This window comes from Pipra filicauda, unplaced genomic scaffold, assembly GCF_003945595.2.
Source record: "Pipra filicauda isolate LSUMZ 115617 unplaced genomic scaffold, ASM394559v2 scaffold205_size1947385_pilon, whole genome shotgun sequence".
Taxonomy (NCBI): domain Eukaryota; kingdom Metazoa; phylum Chordata; class Aves; order Passeriformes; family Pipridae; genus Pipra; species Pipra filicauda.
In genome coordinates, this window is record NW_024104316.1 from 1,226,251 (window position 1) to 1,244,949 (window position 18,699).

Genomic DNA, 18,699 nt, shown 5'->3' on the forward strand with positions numbered 1-18,699 from the left:
TGCCGGCGGCTCTCCCTGCGCAGGGGTCTGGCCGTGCCGGCGGTGGCGGGGGGGTGCCCAAGGAGCCTTGGGGGCTGCACCTCTCTTGTTCTCTCAGCCCACCCTCCTCGAGTTGGGTGCAGGGGAACAGCTGGAGTGCTTGGCGAGCTGTGGAGCTCTGATCAGCCATGTGGTTGGCTCTTGTCAGAGCTGTTGCAGAGGGAAGCCTCCTGGACACAAGGAAGCACGGCCCCATCACCATCCCCTGCTCACCAGAGCATGTTCCAGGCACTGCCAAAGGGGCTGAGGACAGCCTTGGTTGGGCAGGATGTGCAGGGCAGCTTGTAGGAAGGTGTCCTTGCCCATGGCAGTGGTGTTGGAATGAGATGATCCCTCCCAACTCAAACCATTCTGTGATTCTATGTTTAACCCATCTCCCAGTCCTGTGCTGGGATGTTCCTTCAGCACAGCCCCCAGTAACAGTGGTGCTGGAAGGGACGTTGACACTGCATGACCCTGGGTGGGCTTGGCAGTTCTACCGGCACCCCAAGCTCTGCAAATCTGCCATGAGCACAGCCCCCAGGAAGCTTGCCCCAGGAGCGTGGGGTACAGAGCAAGGAGGACACCCTTCCTACAGCCACTTTTCTTTTATTAGAGATTACAAGATACAAGAAGCTGGACCTGCATGCCAAGTGCTGTTGGCTCACTCTGTCTTTCTCCTCTGTGTGCTCTGCAGGCAGAGAGGAGGGGGGCTGGCAGAGACAGACACTCAGGCTGGTCCCCCCATTGCCCGCAGGGTTTTTCCTGCAGGGACACCGTTTTTGCTGTGGTGGCTTTGCCCTGCCAGCCATGAGCAAGCGTTATGGGAGAGAGCTGCCTCCAATGGGACAAGAACTGGGACCACTGAGCTGAACGTGCTCCATCGCTCCCCAGGGGAGACCCCGACTTGGCCCCACACCTGCCTCCAAAGGGGATCAAAACACATACGGGGACACAAAGACCGTGACCTTGAAGATGTGCTTGCCCAGGAGGACTTTGCGGGAGAACTCGCTCATCTCCAGCTCCACCTCCAGCGTGGCTGGCCCTGCCACGGGGCTGGTGAGCAGCAGCTCTCCTGTCTGCCGGTCGGAGCGCCGCACGGAGAAGACGCCCTGGCCCCGTCCGCCCGTGATGGCAAAGCGCAGGCTGTCGCCCACGAAGCGGGTGGTGGACATCTTGAAGAGGACACGGGGCACGGTGCGGTTGGCCTGGAGCGGCAGGTAGTGGAAGGAGATGGAGGTGGCAGCCAGGAGGCAGGCCCGGCTCTCCATGGGGCAGGGGTTCCTCTCGCACTGGCTGCCAGGAGAGAAGGGGTGCCACCGCTCAGAGCTGTGGTTTGGCTCTCTCAGGAAGCTGCCCTCATCCTTGCAAACAAGCCCAGCCCACGCCACAAGCAGCATCTCCAGCCCCACTGTTGGTCCTGTGGCAGAGCAACCCAAGACAGTCACATCTGAGCGTGCCCAGCATTGGATCTCTACCTGGTCCCTGCTTCTGCCAGGCAAGCACCATGCCTTGCAGGGACACAGCTCTGGGTGATGCTCTAAGGCTGGGATTGGGGGTAGCCTGTCCCAGCTGGAGGCCAGGGATGGAGGCAGATGCATCTCCTGAAGAGGAACATGTCAAGATCAGGGATGCTCCTCTGCTTGGGTGTTTTTGCTCAGCCACAAAGCGGTTTGGTCTCAAGAGTGCGATGGCCACTGCTGGAAGGCAGCCGATGGCAACACATGGATGCACAGCAGAGGGGAAATAGTGTCTTTCCCCACAGTATGGGGCTCTGGGGGGAGGCAGGATTCTGGATAAAGCCACCATATATTGGGGTGCTCCTGCCTGCACCTCCAGCATCCCCAGACCATCCAGGAGCATGCCAAGCACACCTGGGCACCCCACGTGGCGATTTGCTACCAGTGCTGGCTGGCACTAGCCCTGCTGCCCCTGGGTGACACACTACAGTCCCCAGGGCACAGTAGGACCCATCAGTCTGGGAGAGGGCACAACACAGCCCGAGCCACCTGCAGTACGGTACTCACAAGGCAGAGGTCTTCACATAGCTGGTGTTGTGGCGTGGTGGGGGGCACTTGGGGCGCACGCAGCGGTGGCCCCCGAAGGTGTTGATGCAGAGGTCGCCCTGGGTGCAGTTGTGCTGCTTCCCGGCGCACTCATTCACATCTGCGGTGGTGACACGGGGTGAGAGGGGCTGCCCCCACTGCACCCTCTTCCCACGGGATGCTCCCTGCCCTACCACTCTCACCCTCGCAGGCGTTGCGGTCGGCATGGAGCAGGTAGCCGGGGGGACAGAGGCAGCGGTAGGAGCCAGGGAGGTTGAGGCAGTCATGGAGGCAAATCCGGGTCTGGGGGCTGGACTGGTAGAGCAGGCACTCATCCACGTCTGGGGGGAACAAAAGTGGGGAATGGCCAGGGGGCCCGTTGCCACCAAGCCTTGGTTTCCCCCCCTCTTCCTGCCATCTTCAGCCCTCTTTTACCTTGGCACACACCACCAGCTCTCAGCTGGAAGCCGGTGTCGCAGCTGCAGCGCCGGGAGCCTGAGCGGCCCTCGGCACAGCGGGGCTGGCGGCTGAAGGAGGCGTTGCTCAGCGTCACCCAGTCTGTGGGGGACAGCGGGTGTCACATGCTGGGTGGGGCACGGGGAGATGGGTGGAGGCTGAGGTCCCTGGGGGGGCTGCCAGGGAAACGGGAGATGGTGCAGCACAGCCAGGTGCTGTCCCCATGAGCATCCCCATCCTCCACGGTCCAAACCCGGGCACCTACAGGAGTAGATGGGGCTCTGGCAGCTGGGGCCTGACCAGCCTGGGGGGCAGAGGCACGTGTAGCTCTGGTCACCATCCACGCAGGTGCCGCTGTTGGCACAGGGGTTGCTGGAGCAGTCATCCATACCTAGGGAGAAGCAGCTCGTGAGCACCAGCTGAAGAAGCACATCCTCGCTTCATCCCCGTGCCCATGGCTGCAGCCTCTGGGCAGAGCGATGGAACCCCGTGGCTCAGGGTGAGGGAGGAGCCCACGGGCTGGGCTGAGCCCATGGCACCCCAACCCCACTCCACTTCACTTCTGCAGAAGGGCTGGGTGCCGCTCCACGTGCGGTTGTGCCGGCAGCTGCGCGTCTCCGAGCCCACCAGCTGGAAGCCGCTGTCACAGACGAAGTGAACGTCGTGGCCCACCCGCACACTCCGGCCCAACATCCGCCCGTTCAGGGGCACCGCCAGCTGCGGACAGGTGTCTGTGGACAGACAGACACGGGTGAGGATGGACACCACCAGGCTGGAGCCAGCCCCAACCCGGCGAGGAGCTGGGGGTGCCTTGCCCAGGCTGTCTGTGGGGGTCCAGGTGTCAGAGGAGGCCCTGTGGGGATGTCACCGGTGGTGGTGACTGGCCGGGGGTACCATTGCGTTTGGTGGGCTGTCTCTGGAGGTGGCTCTGGAGGATGGAAAGCTGGTTCCGGAGCCCGCGCGTGCCCCGCAGGTGAGCAGCCTCCTGCGCCGCCAGCAGCTTCTGCATCTGCCGCACCGCACTGAGCGCCTGCTGCCGGCTCAGGCACTCCTGGGGGGACACGTGGACATCCCTGTCACCCGCTGGGCTCCTCTGCCACCCTGCTGCAGCCCAGGGGGACCCTTCCAAGCAGGCAGCATCTTTGGAGTTGGTTTGAACATCCTGCCTTGTGCAGAGCCCCTTCCCATTCTAATTGGGGTCCGCCCCTGGCTCCATGTCTGCTCCAGCCTCAGCCCTCCCCACCCAGCCCTGCCTGGGCACTTGGATGCCGAGAAGCAGCTTGGATGCCCCAGGTGGGTTTAACATCGTCTCACTGCTGCAGTGGAAAAGTCCTATGATCACCCCCTTGGCCCTGGGCAGCCCCACGGATGTCATGGCTGTGCTGTACCCACCATGCCGGGCTGGTGACGGGGCGCTGGGGTGTGAGAGGTGGGTGCTGATCAGCCCACAATGAGGGGTCTGCTATAGGGCTGGAGGGAGGGAAGCATGAGGGTCCTTACCTGGGCGCTGCCAAGAGGCAGCTGCAGGATGCCCAGGGCCAGCCAGGCTGGCAGTGGGATGAGGAGCATCACGCCGGGGCTGGCTGCAGGGACAAGACGCTGACGGTCCGGTTCTGCTCACAGCCGCGCTCCTGCACTCGCTGGGATTTATCCGCGGTGTGTGCCTGTGTGTTTGTTGGTTTTTCTCCTGGCCGAGGCCGAGCTGTAGGAAAGTTTCCCCTTGGCACTGGCGCCAGCCTCTCCCTTCCCTTCCCTTCCGTTCCTTTCCCTCTCTGCACATCAGAGGCTTTGGGGCCTTTCATGTCCCAGGGCCAGCAGATGCCGGGGCCAGGCGGTGGCTGTCACGGCACTTACGGCAGTACCAGGCTCACCCCACGGCCAGCCCCGGCTCTGGGGCTTCCCAGCACGCAGGGATGCAGGATGAGGCTAATCCCGCGCGTTCGCTAAGCCTGGGAAAGTCTGCTGTGAGAAAAGATGGCTTTGGGGTCTGTGCTGGGGTTCAGCTCTCTGGAGGGGCTGGGGCCGTGGGGAAGGGCAGCCCAGGAATGCTGTGGACTCACTGGATTTAGCACAGCTTTGCTGGGGTGAGCTCAGCCATGGCTGGAGTTTAAATTGGAATCCAAGGGATCTGATGCAGCCTGGAGTTGGGATGCAGGTTGGTGTTACAGTCAGCATTAACATTAGGGTCAGGGTTAATGTTAGAATCAGCATTAGGGCTAGGGATGAGGTTAGGATTAGAGTTGTGGTTAGGGTTGGGATTAGGATTAACATTTGGGTTAGGTTGGGGTTAGGATTAGGGTCAGGGTTAACATTAGGGTTAGGTCTGGAGTTTAAAGCTCGGGTTAGCATTAAACTCATGATTAGGACTAAGGTCAGGTTTTTTCTTAGGATTAGAGTTAGCATTAGGACCAGATCAAAGGGTTCAGGTCCATATTAGCAGGAAGGTTTGGATGAGAGTTGGGGTTGGCATTAGCATTAGGCCAGGGTTCAAGGCCAGGGTTAGGCTCGGGGTGAGGGAACTGAAGCATTTAGAGCTGGGTTTATGCTGACACCCAGCTCAGACCTGACAGCTGGCAGGCAGGATGCTCCGGGTCCCTCCTGCCTGTGGCAGCCCAGAGGAAAGGGCACAGCCACATGTGCCTGCCCCCTGGCCACCCCCAACAGGGATGTCTGAAGCCCACACTTCTGCCCTGTGCCAGTGGAGCAGCTGCCATGGTTGCTGGGAGCCCTGTGCTGGGGCAAAGCCTTCAGGGTGCTACTGAGCCCCCCGAGCAGCCTGGGCTCCGGCCCCACTGTCTGACTCCGAGTGCCTGCTGAGACATCCCTCTCCCTGAGCTCGGCATCTCTCCCGGCACTGGCCCCCCAGCCCTCACATCCTCCCACCCTGTAACCACACTGCCCAGCTCTCCAGAGCGGGTATTTGGCTTCCTGCCTGCAGCGGTGTGTGTTACCTCCCCGGCATGTTTAATTCATGGGGCAGGAGGAAGGCTGGCAGCAGGGGCCCCCTGACTGCCCCAGCCCCTCGGTATCCAGTCTCCCAGGGTCCCAAACTGGGTTCCGATTGCGATCTCGGCTCCTGCTGCCTCTACACCCCGACCCCGGCCCGGCGGGGCGGGGCTGGGGCAGAGCACGGGGGGCTGACCCCGCTGCGGGACATCCCGGCGGGGCTGCAGCCCAGGGCCCCGGGACTTGTCTGCCACATTCGCTCCAGCGAGCAACTGTTTTGACAGAGCTATTACTCACCCGTCAAGCTTTTGTTCGCGCTGCCCAGCGGTGCCTGTCTGGAGTCCTGAATAGGATCAAATCCTGCGACCAGACACACACACACACACACACACACACACACACACGCACGCACGCGGGAGCGCGCAGGAGCGCGCGGCCGAGCTCGCCCCAAAGCCGGGGCTGCTGCGGGGTGGTTCGGCTCTCCACAGCCCTCCCCCCGGAGCCTCTGGTCCCCCCCATCCCAGGACCGTCATGGAGCTCTTGGTCCTGCTGCTTTGCAACCTCCTGGTGTGGAGGGTGGGTGAAACGAGGTCGGATGCTCCAGAAAAGTTGTCTCCGCTGGCGCCGGGAGGTAACTGGGAAGAGGGGCTGCTCCTCCGGCAGCAGGGCTGGGAGGCAGCTGGTTTAGGGGGTGAGTGCACCCTGAGCACCCGCTGGGACAGACCAGGCAGGCAGGGGACTGGGTGGGTGATGGGTATCCAGGGATGGCAACGAGGATCTCGATGGGTGGTGGGGGCTGGGGATGGGATGGGGCTGGGAGGGGGGCATAGATTTGGGGATGGGATGGAGCTGGTGATGGGATGGAGCTGGGGGGGCTCTGGGGCTGATGATGGGATGGAACCGGTGATGGGATGGGGCTGGAGAACTCTGGGGCTAGTGATATAATGGACCTGGGGCCAGTCTGGGGCTGGTGATGTGATGGAACCTGGGGGGGCTCTGGTGCTGGTGATGGGACGGAGCTGGTGACAGAATGGGGCTGGGGGGTCCTGCAGCTGGTGATGGGGACTAGTGACGGGTCCAGCCCGGAAGGGTCTGGGTGCTGGCAGGACAGAGGTAGGGGGTTGGGGGGGGAGCGGGTGCATTCCTGGCAGTCTCAGCCCACCCGTGCGAGACAGGGGCTCAGCGGGCTGGCCGCCCCCCCCCGGCCCCTTGCCCCTTTTGTGCTCCCAGCCCAAAAGCGCTTTTTTCTCTCCCCTCAAGTCTCCATGGAGACCTGGGTGCCTTCCCCGTATCCCCGGCTGCGGTCGGGCCCTTCAGGGAGAGTTCCCACGGCTTCCTGAAGGGTCTGACCACAGCCAGGGATATGGGGAAGGCACTTTCACCCCCTGGCCCCCTTGGCCCCATCCCTATCCCCTGCTGTCCCCCCAGCTCTCAGCATGAAGGAGACCTTCCTGGTGCTCTCTCTGCACAACAAGCTGAGGAGCAAAGTGCAGCCCCCCGCTGCCAACATGCAGAAGCTGGTGAGCCCCCTCACAGGTCCCATGTCCCCCACCTTCGATGTCACATCCACCTACCACTCCATGCCCAGGGAGGGGGGTAGCCCGTGGGTGCTACGCAGTAGTTTGTTAACAAGCTAACGAAGCAGAAGACCTGGTGTGGGGCCCCAAGGGAAGGACGTGCCACCAGCACTGACAGATCGAGGGCACGCCAAAGACAGGGCTGGTCCTTTGAGGTCTTTTTTGGGGTCCGCCATGTCCTTCTGATGTCCCCTGATCACCCCACACCTGCACGTACCAAGGGCAGGGCTGGTCCTTTGGGGTCCTCTGCAGGGTCCCTCATGTCCTGTGATGATCCTGGATATTCCCCAACCACCCCATACCTATGCAGACCAAGGACAGGGCTGGTCCCCAGGGGTCTTCCATGGGGTCCCCCATTCCCCATGATGGCCCTTGGTGTACCCCCAACCACTCCACACCTGAGCACACCAAGGGCAGGACTGGTCCCTAGGGGTCTCTTGCAGCATCCCCCATGACATCCCCCAGTCATCCCCTGGACTGAGCCCCTTGTCAGCCCCCAAATTCCCCCTGAGCGGCTCACGCCCATCCCCGCAGGAGTGGAGCGAGGAGCTGGGGCAGTTGGCAGGGGCACGGGCAGCCAGCTGCCTGGAGGGCCCCACTCCCCCACCAGCCCCACAGCTGGGCTGGAACGAGGCCCTGCTGCCGGTGGGCACAGGGGGCTTCGTATCCGTGCTGGAGCGCTGGTTCGCCGAGGGACGTGGCTACAACTACGGGACGGGGCACTGCGCCAGCAATGCCACCTGCCACCATTACACCCAGGTGGGCACGGGGCAGGGGTGGCACTGGGGGGCCGTGGGGGTCCGGGGCATGGGGTGACACGTGTCCTCCTTCAGCTGGTGTGGGCCACGGCGGGGCGGCTGGGCTGCGGCCGGCACCGCTGCCTCGGCCCCCACGGCCCCAGCGAGGCCTTCGCCTGCGCCTACAACCCGGGGTAAGGGCTGGGGGAGGGAGGGACAGGGGAGGGGATGGGGGGGAGGACATGCCGGGAGGGGCAGGGCAATGTGGGATGGAGGTGGGGCTGGGGTAAGTGGGTGTGGCTTATGGGGGTGGGCGGGGTCTCTGCTGGGTGTGTCCCGGTGGATTGACCTATGGGGATGCACGGTGAGGGGTGGGGGTGGAGCCATACCATGCTGGTAGGTGGGGCTGGGCGGTGGAAGTGGGCGTGGTTGAATGGTGTGGGCGGGGCCATGCATTGAAATGGGCGGGGTGGGAAATGTGGGCGGTGCTATGTTTGGGGAGTGGGCGGGGACTTGGTGCCATGGGAGGGGCTATGTGTTAAAATGGGTGGGGCTGAGTGTGGTGGGTGGGGCTATGTGCAGAAGTGGGCAGGGCTGTGAAGTCTAGGCGGTGTTGTGCATTGGAAGAGGGCGGGGCTCTGCCCAGAAAGGGGTGTGGCTTGCCCGGGTGGGCGGGGCATCCTCCTCCAGCTGCCTGCGGGGCCAGGGGCAACTGGGAGGTTGCCGGGATGCCCGTCCTGCCCTACAAGCAGGGACCCTGGTGCTCCCTCTGCACCGCCGGCCTCTCTGGCTGCTTCAAGTCCTGGGATCACGGCGGCGGGCTCTGTGGTGAGTCCCTGCGGTCCCTCCGGCCCCTGTGTGGCCCCAGCAGTGCCACTGCCGGCCTTGATGCCCCCTCCTGCTGTGCCCAGAGGTGCCCAGGAACCCCTGTCGCATGAGCTGCAGGAACAGCGGGCGCCTCGACATGAGCAGCTGCCAGTGCGCCTGTCCCCCCGGCTACACAGGAAGGTACTGCCAAGGTGAGAGGGTACCACACAGCCCTGCCTCTCCTCCCCTCTCGAGGCACGTGCGTGGCTGCTGTGGGTGCAGGCCATGCATGTGCAGGGTGGGTGCAGAGGGTGCAGGTACAGAGCTGGTGCAGGGCGTGCTTGGGCATGGCCAGTGCAGCACTCACAGCCTGCTCAGTACCCGTGTGCCCACAGTGGTGCAGCACCAGGGGTACCAGCACAGCTCAGTGCATGTGTGGGTATGGCTGGTGCAGCATGGGCAGCATGGACAGTGCCTGGGGTGCAGCGTGGGGCAGGCAGGGGGCCGCCGAGCCCCCCCCAGCTAAAGCAGCACCGTGCCCACAGTGAGGTGCAGCGGGCAGTGCCTCCACGGAAGGTTCAGGAAGGAGGAGTGCTCCTGCCTCTGCGACGCGGGCTACGGCGGAGCAGAGTGCGGCAGTGAGTCTGTGCCCACCTGTGCTGCTGCAGGGTGGCAGTGCGAACCCATGGGCAAGGACCCCCGGAGTGGGGTGGAGGGTCCTCTGTGGGCCCAGCTTGGCCAGCACAGGGACCCACCTGCTCCTACCTGTGCCCCCAGCGAAGATCCAGTTCCCTTTCCACGCTTGCGACGTGCGGATAGACAGCGACTGCTTCATGGTGTCCCCCGAGGCCGACACCTACTATGGAGCCAAAATTAAGTGCCAGGTGAGCTCCTGGGATGCTCCGGGCATCCTTGTGCAGCTGAAAAGTGCCACCCATGCTCACAGCCCTCCCGGGCATCTCTCCTCTGCCTGGCGCAGGGCTGGGCCACACGTTTGGGGCAGACTCACTCCCTTCCCTGCAGGAGAAAGGGGCGATGCTGGCCCAGATCAGAACCCAGAAGGTCCAGGACATCCTGGCTTTCTACCTCAGCCGCTTGGAGATGGGTAACAGGGTGACAGACACTGATTTTGAGACTGGGAACTTCTGGATCGGTGAGTGACAGCAGTGGGCAGGGTGCCCGGGGTGGCAGCAGACATGCCAACCCACCTCCCACTCCCCCAGGTCTCACCTACAAGACATCCAAGGCTTCCTTCCGCTGGGACGTGGGCGAGCCGTCCTCTTTCACCAGCTTTGCTTTTGGGCAGCCGGACAACCAGGGGTAAGTGGATCTAGAGGACACTGAGCCCTGCGTGGTGTCACCGCTGTGCCACTGCACTGCCTGGCTTCACCACCCTCCCGCCGGGACACAGGTTTGGGAACTGTGTGGAGATGCAGGCGTCGGCCGCCTTCAACTGGAACGACCAGCGCTGCAAGACCCGAAACCGGTACATCTGCCAGTTCGGTGAGCGAGGGGCTGGGAGCCCTCCCGTGTGTCCCCAGGGCTGCCAAGCCCTGGGGGTGCCAGTCTCCAGCTCTGCTGGGTCTGTCCCTTGTTGCCAGCCCTGCCCAGAACTCTGGGTGCTTCCTGGCGTGGGGGGCACTGACTGTCCACCTTGCATCGCAGCCCAGGAACACATCGCCCTGTGGCAGCGGGACCCCTGAGCCAGCAGCCCTGGGAACTGGCCAGCGCTGGCTGCTGTGCCAAGCCTGTGGCTCAGGAAGACCCTGATGCTGTGCCAAGCCTGGACCATGGCTCAGAAGGATCCCCCCATGGCTCACCTGCACAGGGGATGAGGGATTGAGGGGCCCCATGGCACTGGGACCTGATGAGAAGGGGTGTGCTTTATGTCAGCATCCCCAAAACAGCGTCTTCTTCTGCCCCTCACCTTCCTCTCTCACCATCACACTGTGACACCTCCTGGGCAGGAGATGCCCCTGCAACAGCCTGGTACAGCAGCATCCTTCTCTGAAATTGGCAGCTGGGCCGTGTCTGGACTGTGGTCTTGAAGTGACAAGGGGCCAAGGGGGGCTCCTGGGAGGTGCAGATCTCAGCACAGCTGAGGGTGAGGACCAGGCTCAGCTCTGAGCCATAGTCCCAACCTGTGTGGGAACCTCCCAGCCTGCTGGGTTCCTCATGATCACCTGACCCTTCGTCATCACCCAGTTCCTCACCACCACCATCTGCCCAGCAGTTAATAAAGACCCTCTCCCCCTTGGGAAGAGCAGTTTGTCTCCCTTTGCTCTCCCAAGCCCATCAGACTCTCCCTAACCACATCCCACATCCTGCCTGCACTAGGTGGTACCTCCATCTCCATCCCTGGAGCGAGTTCTGGGGTTGGAGGAGCCAGGGCCAGTCCAGCCTCTGGCTGAACTCTTGTCTCCAGCACCTGGAGAGGTTTTGGAAGGGTGGCATTAGCCAAGAGGTGCTTCTTCCAGCCCCAGGACAGCCCCAAGTCAGGGCTCTCCACGTGCTGAGTGAAAACCTGTGACTCCAGCGCTGGTGGGTGTCAGTGGGTGCTTTTGAAGGGGACATGCCTCTGCCCTCCTCCTGTCGGAACAGCTCTCTCCAACGCTGGGCTGGGAATTAAAACGTCCCCAGCCAGGGCGCTGCGTGCCAGTTGGTTGCGTCCCCAGCTCCGTGGCGGGAAGGCGCGATCCACATCGCTGCCAGCAAGGCTGGGCTCGGGGCTCCGGGCGAGCTGGGCAAACCCGGACAGCCAGCGAGCCGGCGACCGGGAGGGCAGGATCCGGCAGGTGCGAGGGGCGGGAGCTGGAAGGAGCCCGGGGAGGATGAGGGTGAGGATGGAGATCCCGGGGGCAGCGTGAGCGCGGTGCCCGCAGCGGTGCGGGCAGGGACAGGCAGCGGGGCTGCCACGGACCACCGTGCGGGGCGTGGTGTCCCCCCGCGCCGCGGTGGTGCGGCCCGGCCCCCCCGCCCGGCGGTGGTAGCGCCCGGTGGCAGCGCTCGGTCCGTGCGGGGCCGGTGCGGGGCCGGTGCGGGGCCATGACGCTCTTCGGCAGCGGGGACGCGGGCTGGAGATGTGAGTACCGGCCGGATCGGGCCCTCATCCTCCCCCCGGGTATCCCTCCCGCGGGATCGGCCCTCCTCCCGCACCCTTCCCCCGGGAGATGCTCCGGCACCGGGATGCTCGCCCGGCACTGGTAGCCCTGCCCGAGGCGGGGGTGTCCCCCTGCAGCCTTCTGGTGCCCCTAACGCCGCCACCCCGGGTGGGGCCGCTTCCCAGGTGCCCTCCACAGCGGTACCAGTCCCTCCCCAGGGCTGGGATGGCCTCCCGATACCGGGATGCCTGGTTCTCCCCATGCCGTGACCCCCGGGAAAGGATGCACTCCCAGTACTGGGATGCCCCCATGCCATTACCCCTCGCTACCGTTACCTCCAGGACAGGAATATATCCTCACAGTACTGGGATGCCCCCGTGCAATTCCCTCCTATCTCAGGGATGTCCTTTTAGTACTGGGATTACCTCTAGGTCAGGGATGTCCTCCCGGTGCTGGAATGCTCCCCCATACATTATTCCCCCATGCCATTACTCCCCAAGGACAGGGATGCTCTGTCAGAACCCTTCCATTACACGGAGGGGAGCCCAGACACAGGGCCAATGACCCTGGGTGATGGAGCTCTGCTGCCTCTGTCCCCTGCCCCAGCAGGACAGTCCCCTCGGTACAGGTGGCCTGTGACAGGGTCCCTGGCTGGGGTGCTGGCAGGGAGTGGAGTGAGTGTCTCTGCTGGGCGGGTGTGATGGGCTGGAGAGAGGGATGTCAACAGCGGGCTCTGGCCCTGAGCAGTCCCTGGGAATCTGGCTGCACCCATGAAAAATTGGTGCCAGCATTACCTGGCATGCACAGAGCACTTTCCCCAGCTCACCCTGAGATCAGAGCCAGCCCACAGACTTCACCACACAAGGTGGCAGCCTGGAAAGCAAAGTGCCAGTTTCCTTCCACTTGGATCTTTCTCAGAAACCCTCTTCCCTGTAGGGATGGAGGGTACTTCCTCTGGCAGATGCTGGGCTGGAGGGACCTATGGCCAGTATCCACGCTTCTGGGGAGGTCCAAACCTCTCTGCTGGGACAGTGTGTTCCCAGAGCTCTCAGGAAGCTTCAGCTTGGTGTGCCCTGGTGCAGTGGCATCCACAATGTCACCTGTGGGACAGCTGGTCACACTTACTGTGTCTGAGGGGAAGTATAAAAGAGGGACCCCTCAACATCTCACCCACCACCTCCTACCCCAGGGGCCAGAGAGGTTTTGGAGTCCCCCAAAATCACAAAATTAAATCTATGGAGATTTAAACCACCGTATTGGTGCCTCTCAAATGTATAGGCAGAAAGGAGATTCAAGTAGGCTTTTATGTGGATGTTGGCTGTGAAATCCTCACAAAGGGGTGAAGGGCATTGCCGGGGAGCTGTGATGTGACATCGCTGAGCTGCGCGTCATCTCGGCATCGCATGTGTCTCAGCAGCCTTTGAGAGGGCAGAGCAGCAGGATGTGGGGCTTCCCCCATCCCTGGCATGGTGTCCCGCTGTCCCAGACCTCCCCAAAATACAGCCCATCCACCCAGCAGGAGTGATAGCAGAGGTGGATTCACCGCTGCGGTGGGAAATGTCTCTGAAATAATTACCCTCATCATCAGAGGTGCTTTCTGCCACCCTAATTGGAGCTTGCCCAGCTTTGGCTCCTTGGGACAGGACACCCATGGGAAGGGATAACTTGACCCGCTCCATGTCCTGGCACAACCTTGGGCTGCTCCTGTCCTTCGCAAAAGCTTAAATCCAGACAGCTGCCAGCCTCCTGCTTGTCCTGCAGATTTTCTGAAGTGGGACATCTCCAGCCGGGACAGGAGTGTGGCTGGGACCAAAGGAAGCTGGTGCTAGAGATGTGTCTATGTGGGTTCATTCTCCTCCTCTCTCTCCCCACAGATCTGGACATGGCCAGGGAGCCCAAGCCGAGCCGGGCCAGGCTGGGCCAGAAGCGGCAGCACAGCAGCAGCCTGTACCAGTGAGTGCCTGTGTGTGGGGTGGGGGCTGCACGGGGGGGCTGGGCACTGTCCCACACCCGGCTGCTCTTCCCCCCCTGCTCTCCATCACTCACACCTCTGACTGTTCCAGCTGGGAGGTGTAAGTCTGTGGGATGTCCCTGCCCCATCCTGACAGGACTCTTGGCCACACAGATGCTGGCTGGAGTCCTCGCTGGGCCCCTCCTGGTGTGTGTCACCAGTGGGGTGTGGGGACCCCCCCCTCCCCACCTGAAGGCAGTCAGAGAAGCCCTGTGGTCTCCATGCCTGTTACAGATGTTGTCCTCCTTCAGTAATGGCTTCAAACTGACAGAGGGCAGGTTTAGGTTGGACATAAGAAAGAAATTCTTCCTGTTGGTGAGGCTCTGGCACAGGCTGCCCAGAGAAGCTGTGGCTGCCCCATCCCTGGAAATGCATAAGACCAGGTTGGATGGGGCTTCCTGGTCTAGTGGAAGGTGTCACTGCCTATTGCAGAGGGATTTGGAATGAGATGAGCTTTAAGGACCCTTCCAACCCAAACCATTCCAGAATTCTACGATTCTGTGTCTATATCCGTTGCAATTGTGGCTTTTAAATGCTGTTCCTCAGGGACAGACACCCCTGCAGGGACACACGGGGGTGGTGATGGCCCTGAGGATGGCGGTAGGAGATGGTGATGGTGATGGCACTGATGGTGGCAGAAGAGCAGGTCCCCATCCCTGCACACTGTTGTCTCCCCGTCTCGGTGGATGTGTGGTGAGGAGGGGATTGGAGCCGGGCTCCTCTGTCTCATAAGAGCTTTTTTGCAAACGCCCTGATTGAACTAATTGCTCTGCCTGTTGCCATGGAGCTGAAGGGAGGCAGCACTGGAGGGCCGGGACTGCTTGGCCCCCTTGGGCGCTGGAGCGTGGCAGCCACTGCCTTTGCTCTTCCCAGGGGATTCTTTGAGCAAAGAGCTGAGCCAGGAAACCCCTTGCTGTGTCCCTAGCTGGGTGCTAGACCCCAAGACCGGGTATCCTGCAGTGCCACCAGTTCTCCCACGGCACAGGGTGTCCTGTGGCATCCCCAAACCTTTCAGTGTGGGCTCCATGCAGCAGCAGCAGCCACTGGGGCAGGCACCTTCCCTGTGCCCCGTGTGTGGGTTGGGACACCTCTCTGTCTGCCCATTCCCTGTTTTCCCAGGACAGGCAGGAGTTGGGGATGAAAAGGACACACCATCCCTGTCACAGCAACAGAAACTTGGAAGGCAGCAAGTCTGGACCAAAAGCTCCCAAAATAGACCCCAAGGATTGAACCCCACATGCAAAGCACAGGAGCAGGCAGGTCACCAGGGCTGCCAGCTTGCCCTTACCAGGAGGGCTGATGCTTGTGGGCTCTGCCTTGTGCAGAGGATTCCTGAAGAAGGTAGGGTGGCAGCAGGACAGGAGGTGCCTCTGCCCCATGACAGGCTCCAAGCTGCCCTCTGGGCTGGGTGAGCCTGGCCCAGGCTTGGTGCCCCAGGCAGGGCAGCCCAGGTTGCCTGTGAGCCCCTCAGCAGACCTCCCTGAGCCCCAGCATTGATCCCACAGTGACAAGCTCATCTGCAGCCAGATCTGGAGCCCTGGGGGACTTTGAACTGGTCCCCCCATTCCTGACAGCAGGAAGGCTCCCTGCTCCAAGTGATGCCTGGAGCGTGGCTTTGTCTCTACTTAGGTTAGGTTTAATTCTAAGCTCCCTGACTCCGCAAGAACTGAAGCAGCAAAATGAGCTTCAGCATCTTTCCTCCTCCTTCTCCTCTTCCTCTTCCTCCTCCCGCCACTCCCCACTCCTGGTCCATGGCACATGATTTATTACGGACATGTCACTGCCCGCACTGGAGGGGATCCGCTGACAGATTGGTTCTTAGTTTGGAGCCGAGTGAGCTGACAGCACACCTGGAGCCAGGGACTGTGGAGTTTAACACCAGGGCACTCTAAATGCAGCTTCCTGAGGACAGACCCTGCTGATGCTGCCCCGGGGGCTCTCACCATCCCTCCCAACACCCTTGTTTGCCTCGAGAAAGATCCCTGCCAGGGCACAGACACCGCCCAGGGCATGTTGCAGCCCAGGCAGCTTGTGTGGGATCCTCTGGAATGCCTCCTGTTCCGGGGGGTTGGAGGCTGGGTGGGTGTCTCTGCCCTCCTGTGCCCAGCAGTGACTGCTCCATGGTGATCCACAGAGCAGGTGACATGTTCTCCTCTCTCCCCCTCCTGCAGCAGTAACTGTGACTTGGACTACGACCTCTACAGGGATGACTTCCCGTACCGGTGAGCGCAGCATCCCAGGAGCGGGATGAGCATGTGTGGGTTTGGTGTGTGATCGTGGAAAAGCAGGGTGTCCCTGGGCATCTGTCCCCCTGCCTCCAAGAGAGGCTCAGTGGTGTTTCCCCACTTTGAGGAGCCGCAGCTTCCACAGGCTGGGGGCCTGGGGAGGGGGCACAAGGGGCAGGGGCACCATGTGGGCAGGGCAGTGCCCACACTGTGGGTCCTTTCACCACACAGGGACCCAAAGAGATGCTCTCTTGGCTGGCAAGGGGTACTGCTGCACCTCTAAGGTTGTGCTCATGCCACTGTGCTCTTGTGCCCTTGCAGGGTCTATGAGTACCAGAAGATCCCCCCCCTCATTAACCGCATCCCGGTCAAGACCAGACGGACTCACCTGGGAGCAGGAGGCAAGAGCAGCCTGAGTCCCCAGCCCGGGACAAGGAGCAGCACCAGCTCCACGGCAGGACGGACAAAGTGTAAGTGTGACAGGGCTGGGAGAAAGAAGAGGCTCAGCCCTCACGTCTCAGTGTGTGCTGACCCTGCTGCTGTGAGTCCCCAGCTCCAGCAGATGCAGCCTGGGCTGCACTGGGGTGGTGACTGTCCCCTGGGCCCGTTCCTGTTCCTCAAGGATGTCTGGTGGGGAGTATATTTCATAGAGGAAGATGTTTTGTGAAGGAGAATGTTCCAGAGGGGGGAATGCTCCAGAGAGTGGGATGCTTCAGAGGTGGCTGCCCAGGATGGCGTGTCCTCCTTGCTCTGGGTGGGCTCCTCACAACTCCTCTCCCTGCAGTGCGAGCCGAAGAGCTGCACTCCATCAAGGGGGAGCTGAGCCAGATCAAGGCACAGGTGGACAGTCTGCTGGAGAGCCTGGACCGCATGGACCAGAGGAGAGAGCGTCTCACGGGTGAGGGGACGGGCCCAGACCCTCCAACACTGGGGTGTCTGTGCTGGGCAACCTGAGGGCACATGTGAGCCTGGACCCTGAGCTGGCTGTAAGGGTCCCTCCCTGTGTGCCCAGGACATCCAGAGCTGGCTGGCAGGTTCCTTACCTCCTTCTCCTTCCCTGCCAAGTAAAAACCCAGCCCTTTGGCACAAGGGAATGCAGGCGAGGGCAGGGCTGATGTTTGCACAGGTACCCCAAATTTCTGCTGTCTCTGGCTTTGCAGGGTCCAAGGAGAGTGAGAAGAAGAGGGCAGAGCCAGGGAGAGAGTCGCCGTCCCCAGCAGGAGAGGGGTCCCGGGAGTCGCGGGGGAAGGAGGGGGTGGGAGCTGACGGGCACAGTGACCTGCGCAACATCGACAGCGCCGAGGAGAGCACAGACACCGAGGAGACGGTAAGAGGAGGGCCAGATCCTCTGCTGGGCTCTCTGCTTCCCTAAAATCCACATCTGCTTGCTGGTGAGGGATTCCTGGAGTAGATGAGGTGCTCCACCAGGGTTCCCCAAGCCATTCCAGCTGGGTGCCAGGGCTAAAACCACCGGTGCCTCTGGGACAGGCCCAAGCACGCCGCAGCAAACCCCTGGGTGTGAATCAAGGCTGCACTAAGGCTGCAAAAAATCCCTCGGAGCAGAAATACCTTTTATCAAAGGTGCTGCTCCCTCACCCACATCCCCCAGCTGGATGTGGGATCCCGAGGATCCCCGTGCCGGGCAGGGCACTGGGTTTGATCCTGCTGCCAGCACGGAGGACGGCCATGCCGCGTGTTTCTCCTCACAGGTGAAAACCCACATGTCGGATCCCGAGGGGAGCCAGTAGCCGGACTGGGATGCTGTGGCCTTCCCGTGTGGCCAGTCCTTCCCAGCTTGTGTTCATTATTTCTTTTGAGGCTTCCAGCCAGGCACAACGCGAGGTGCCCGCTCCTGGCACAGCCATCCCCAGCCACCGGCAGCCCCGTGTCCCACCCTGGCAGCTGCCGGCCGGCTGGGGCAAGAGAAGTTTTTGTGTTACAATGCGCTCATTTTCTTTTTCCTCCTGTTTTCAGACCTAGGGATAAGCAGAGGTGGCCAGGGGAGGGAGGGGAGGAGCAGAAACAAAAGAAAAAGGACCATGTCCCAAAGGAGCAACCCAAATCCCATTTGCCTTGCTGGTAGCACCTCCTCACCCACAGGGTGCTGTGGGGCACAGAGAGAGCAGCCCAGGGTTCCCACCCCTATGGCACAGGTCACATCTCAACTGTCAGACCCTGCTGGGAATTGGTGCAGCAGGCACAGGTACAGCCCGTGGCAGCTTTCTGACCCACCACAGGAAGGAGGAACCACCCTAACCCATCTCCAGGAGGTTTTCGCGGGATTTTGGGATGGTGCCAAGCCTAGCTCTGATGCGAGCTGCGTGACCAGCAGTGGGGCAATGCCAACCCAATCGCTCCCATTTGCCCCTGCTCCCAAATGTATTTTCCTTACTGGTTTTCCACGGGCTGTTCTTGTCCAGGCATTGCGTTTGCAGTCAGTGGGGCTCCTGTGAGAGCTTTACCAGGGCCCCTCACCTGCACCCGAGGAGTCCTGGTCCCCCCGTGCTCCCCAGCATCACATTTCGGTTCCGTGTCCCTCATTTCTTGGTCGTCCTTCTCTCACTGGTAGGAACTCGTTCTGTATTTCTAATTTGCTCTGGTAAAAAGAGTGTATTGTGCTGGAAAGAAAAATAATTTGTATTTATTTTTTCTGGTTATTTAACTCTGGTGCAGTTTGTAACTGTCTGAAGTGCTCATTTAATTTTTGTATCTAATTCTGTGTTCTGCCGGACACAGTCCCTGGCTTTCTTGGATGCTGCCTTTCCTGCAGCTCTGC

The 18,699-nt window shown here is 61.7% G+C and overlaps 3 protein-coding genes across 6 annotated transcripts; 2 read left to right on the plus strand and 1 right to left on the minus strand.

Annotated features, from left to right (window-relative positions):
- Positions 1–611: 611 nt before the first annotated feature.
- Positions 612–6,283, minus strand: LOC113985375 (fibulin-7-like). Its single transcript, XM_027716089.2, has 9 exons — positions 5,763–6,283; positions 4,020–4,221; positions 3,414–3,570; positions 3,080–3,250; positions 2,785–2,910; positions 2,499–2,621; positions 2,267–2,404; positions 2,046–2,184; positions 612–1,314 (listed from the first exon to the last, which is right to left on the minus strand). The coding sequence occupies exons 2-9, from the start codon at positions 4,086–4,088 to the stop codon at positions 954–956; spliced, it is 1,284 nt and encodes a 427-aa protein (XP_027571890.1). The 5' UTR covers positions 4,089–4,221; positions 5,763–6,283; the 3' UTR covers positions 612–953.
- On the plus strand, positions 5,540–10,847 carry LOC113985374 (C-type lectin domain family 18 member A-like). Of its 4 annotated transcripts, none has more exons than XM_027716085.2 (12): positions 5,540–6,156; positions 6,894–6,985; positions 7,577–7,801; positions 7,876–7,973; positions 8,486–8,607; positions 8,691–8,798; positions 9,132–9,224; positions 9,364–9,470; positions 9,610–9,739; positions 9,810–9,906; positions 9,998–10,072; positions 10,252–10,847. In XM_027716085.2, the coding sequence occupies exons 1-12, from the start codon at positions 5,997–5,999 to the stop codon at positions 10,427–10,429; spliced, it is 1,485 nt and encodes a 494-aa protein (XP_027571886.1). In that variant the 5' UTR covers positions 5,540–5,996; the 3' UTR covers positions 10,430–10,847. The 4 variants fall into 4 exon arrangements, with proteins under 4 accessions (XP_027571886.1, XP_027571888.1, XP_027571887.1 ...); XM_027716087.2 differs by having other exon boundaries at positions 5,545–6,156; positions 9,998–10,089; positions 10,252–10,378; XM_027716086.2 differs by having other exon boundaries at positions 5,546–6,096.
- A 720-nt stretch (positions 10,848–11,567) lies between these two features.
- On the plus strand, positions 11,568–18,585 carry LOC113985379 (RNA-binding Raly-like protein). Its single transcript, XM_027716094.2, has 7 exons — positions 11,568–11,668; positions 13,562–13,640; positions 15,870–15,920; positions 16,245–16,393; positions 16,708–16,821; positions 17,084–17,250; positions 17,633–18,585. Exons 1-7 carry the CDS (start codon positions 11,632–11,634, stop codon positions 17,669–17,671), a joined length of 636 nt encoding a protein of 211 aa, XP_027571895.2. The 5' UTR covers positions 11,568–11,631; the 3' UTR covers positions 17,672–18,585.
- Positions 18,586–18,699: the final 114 nt, after the last annotated feature.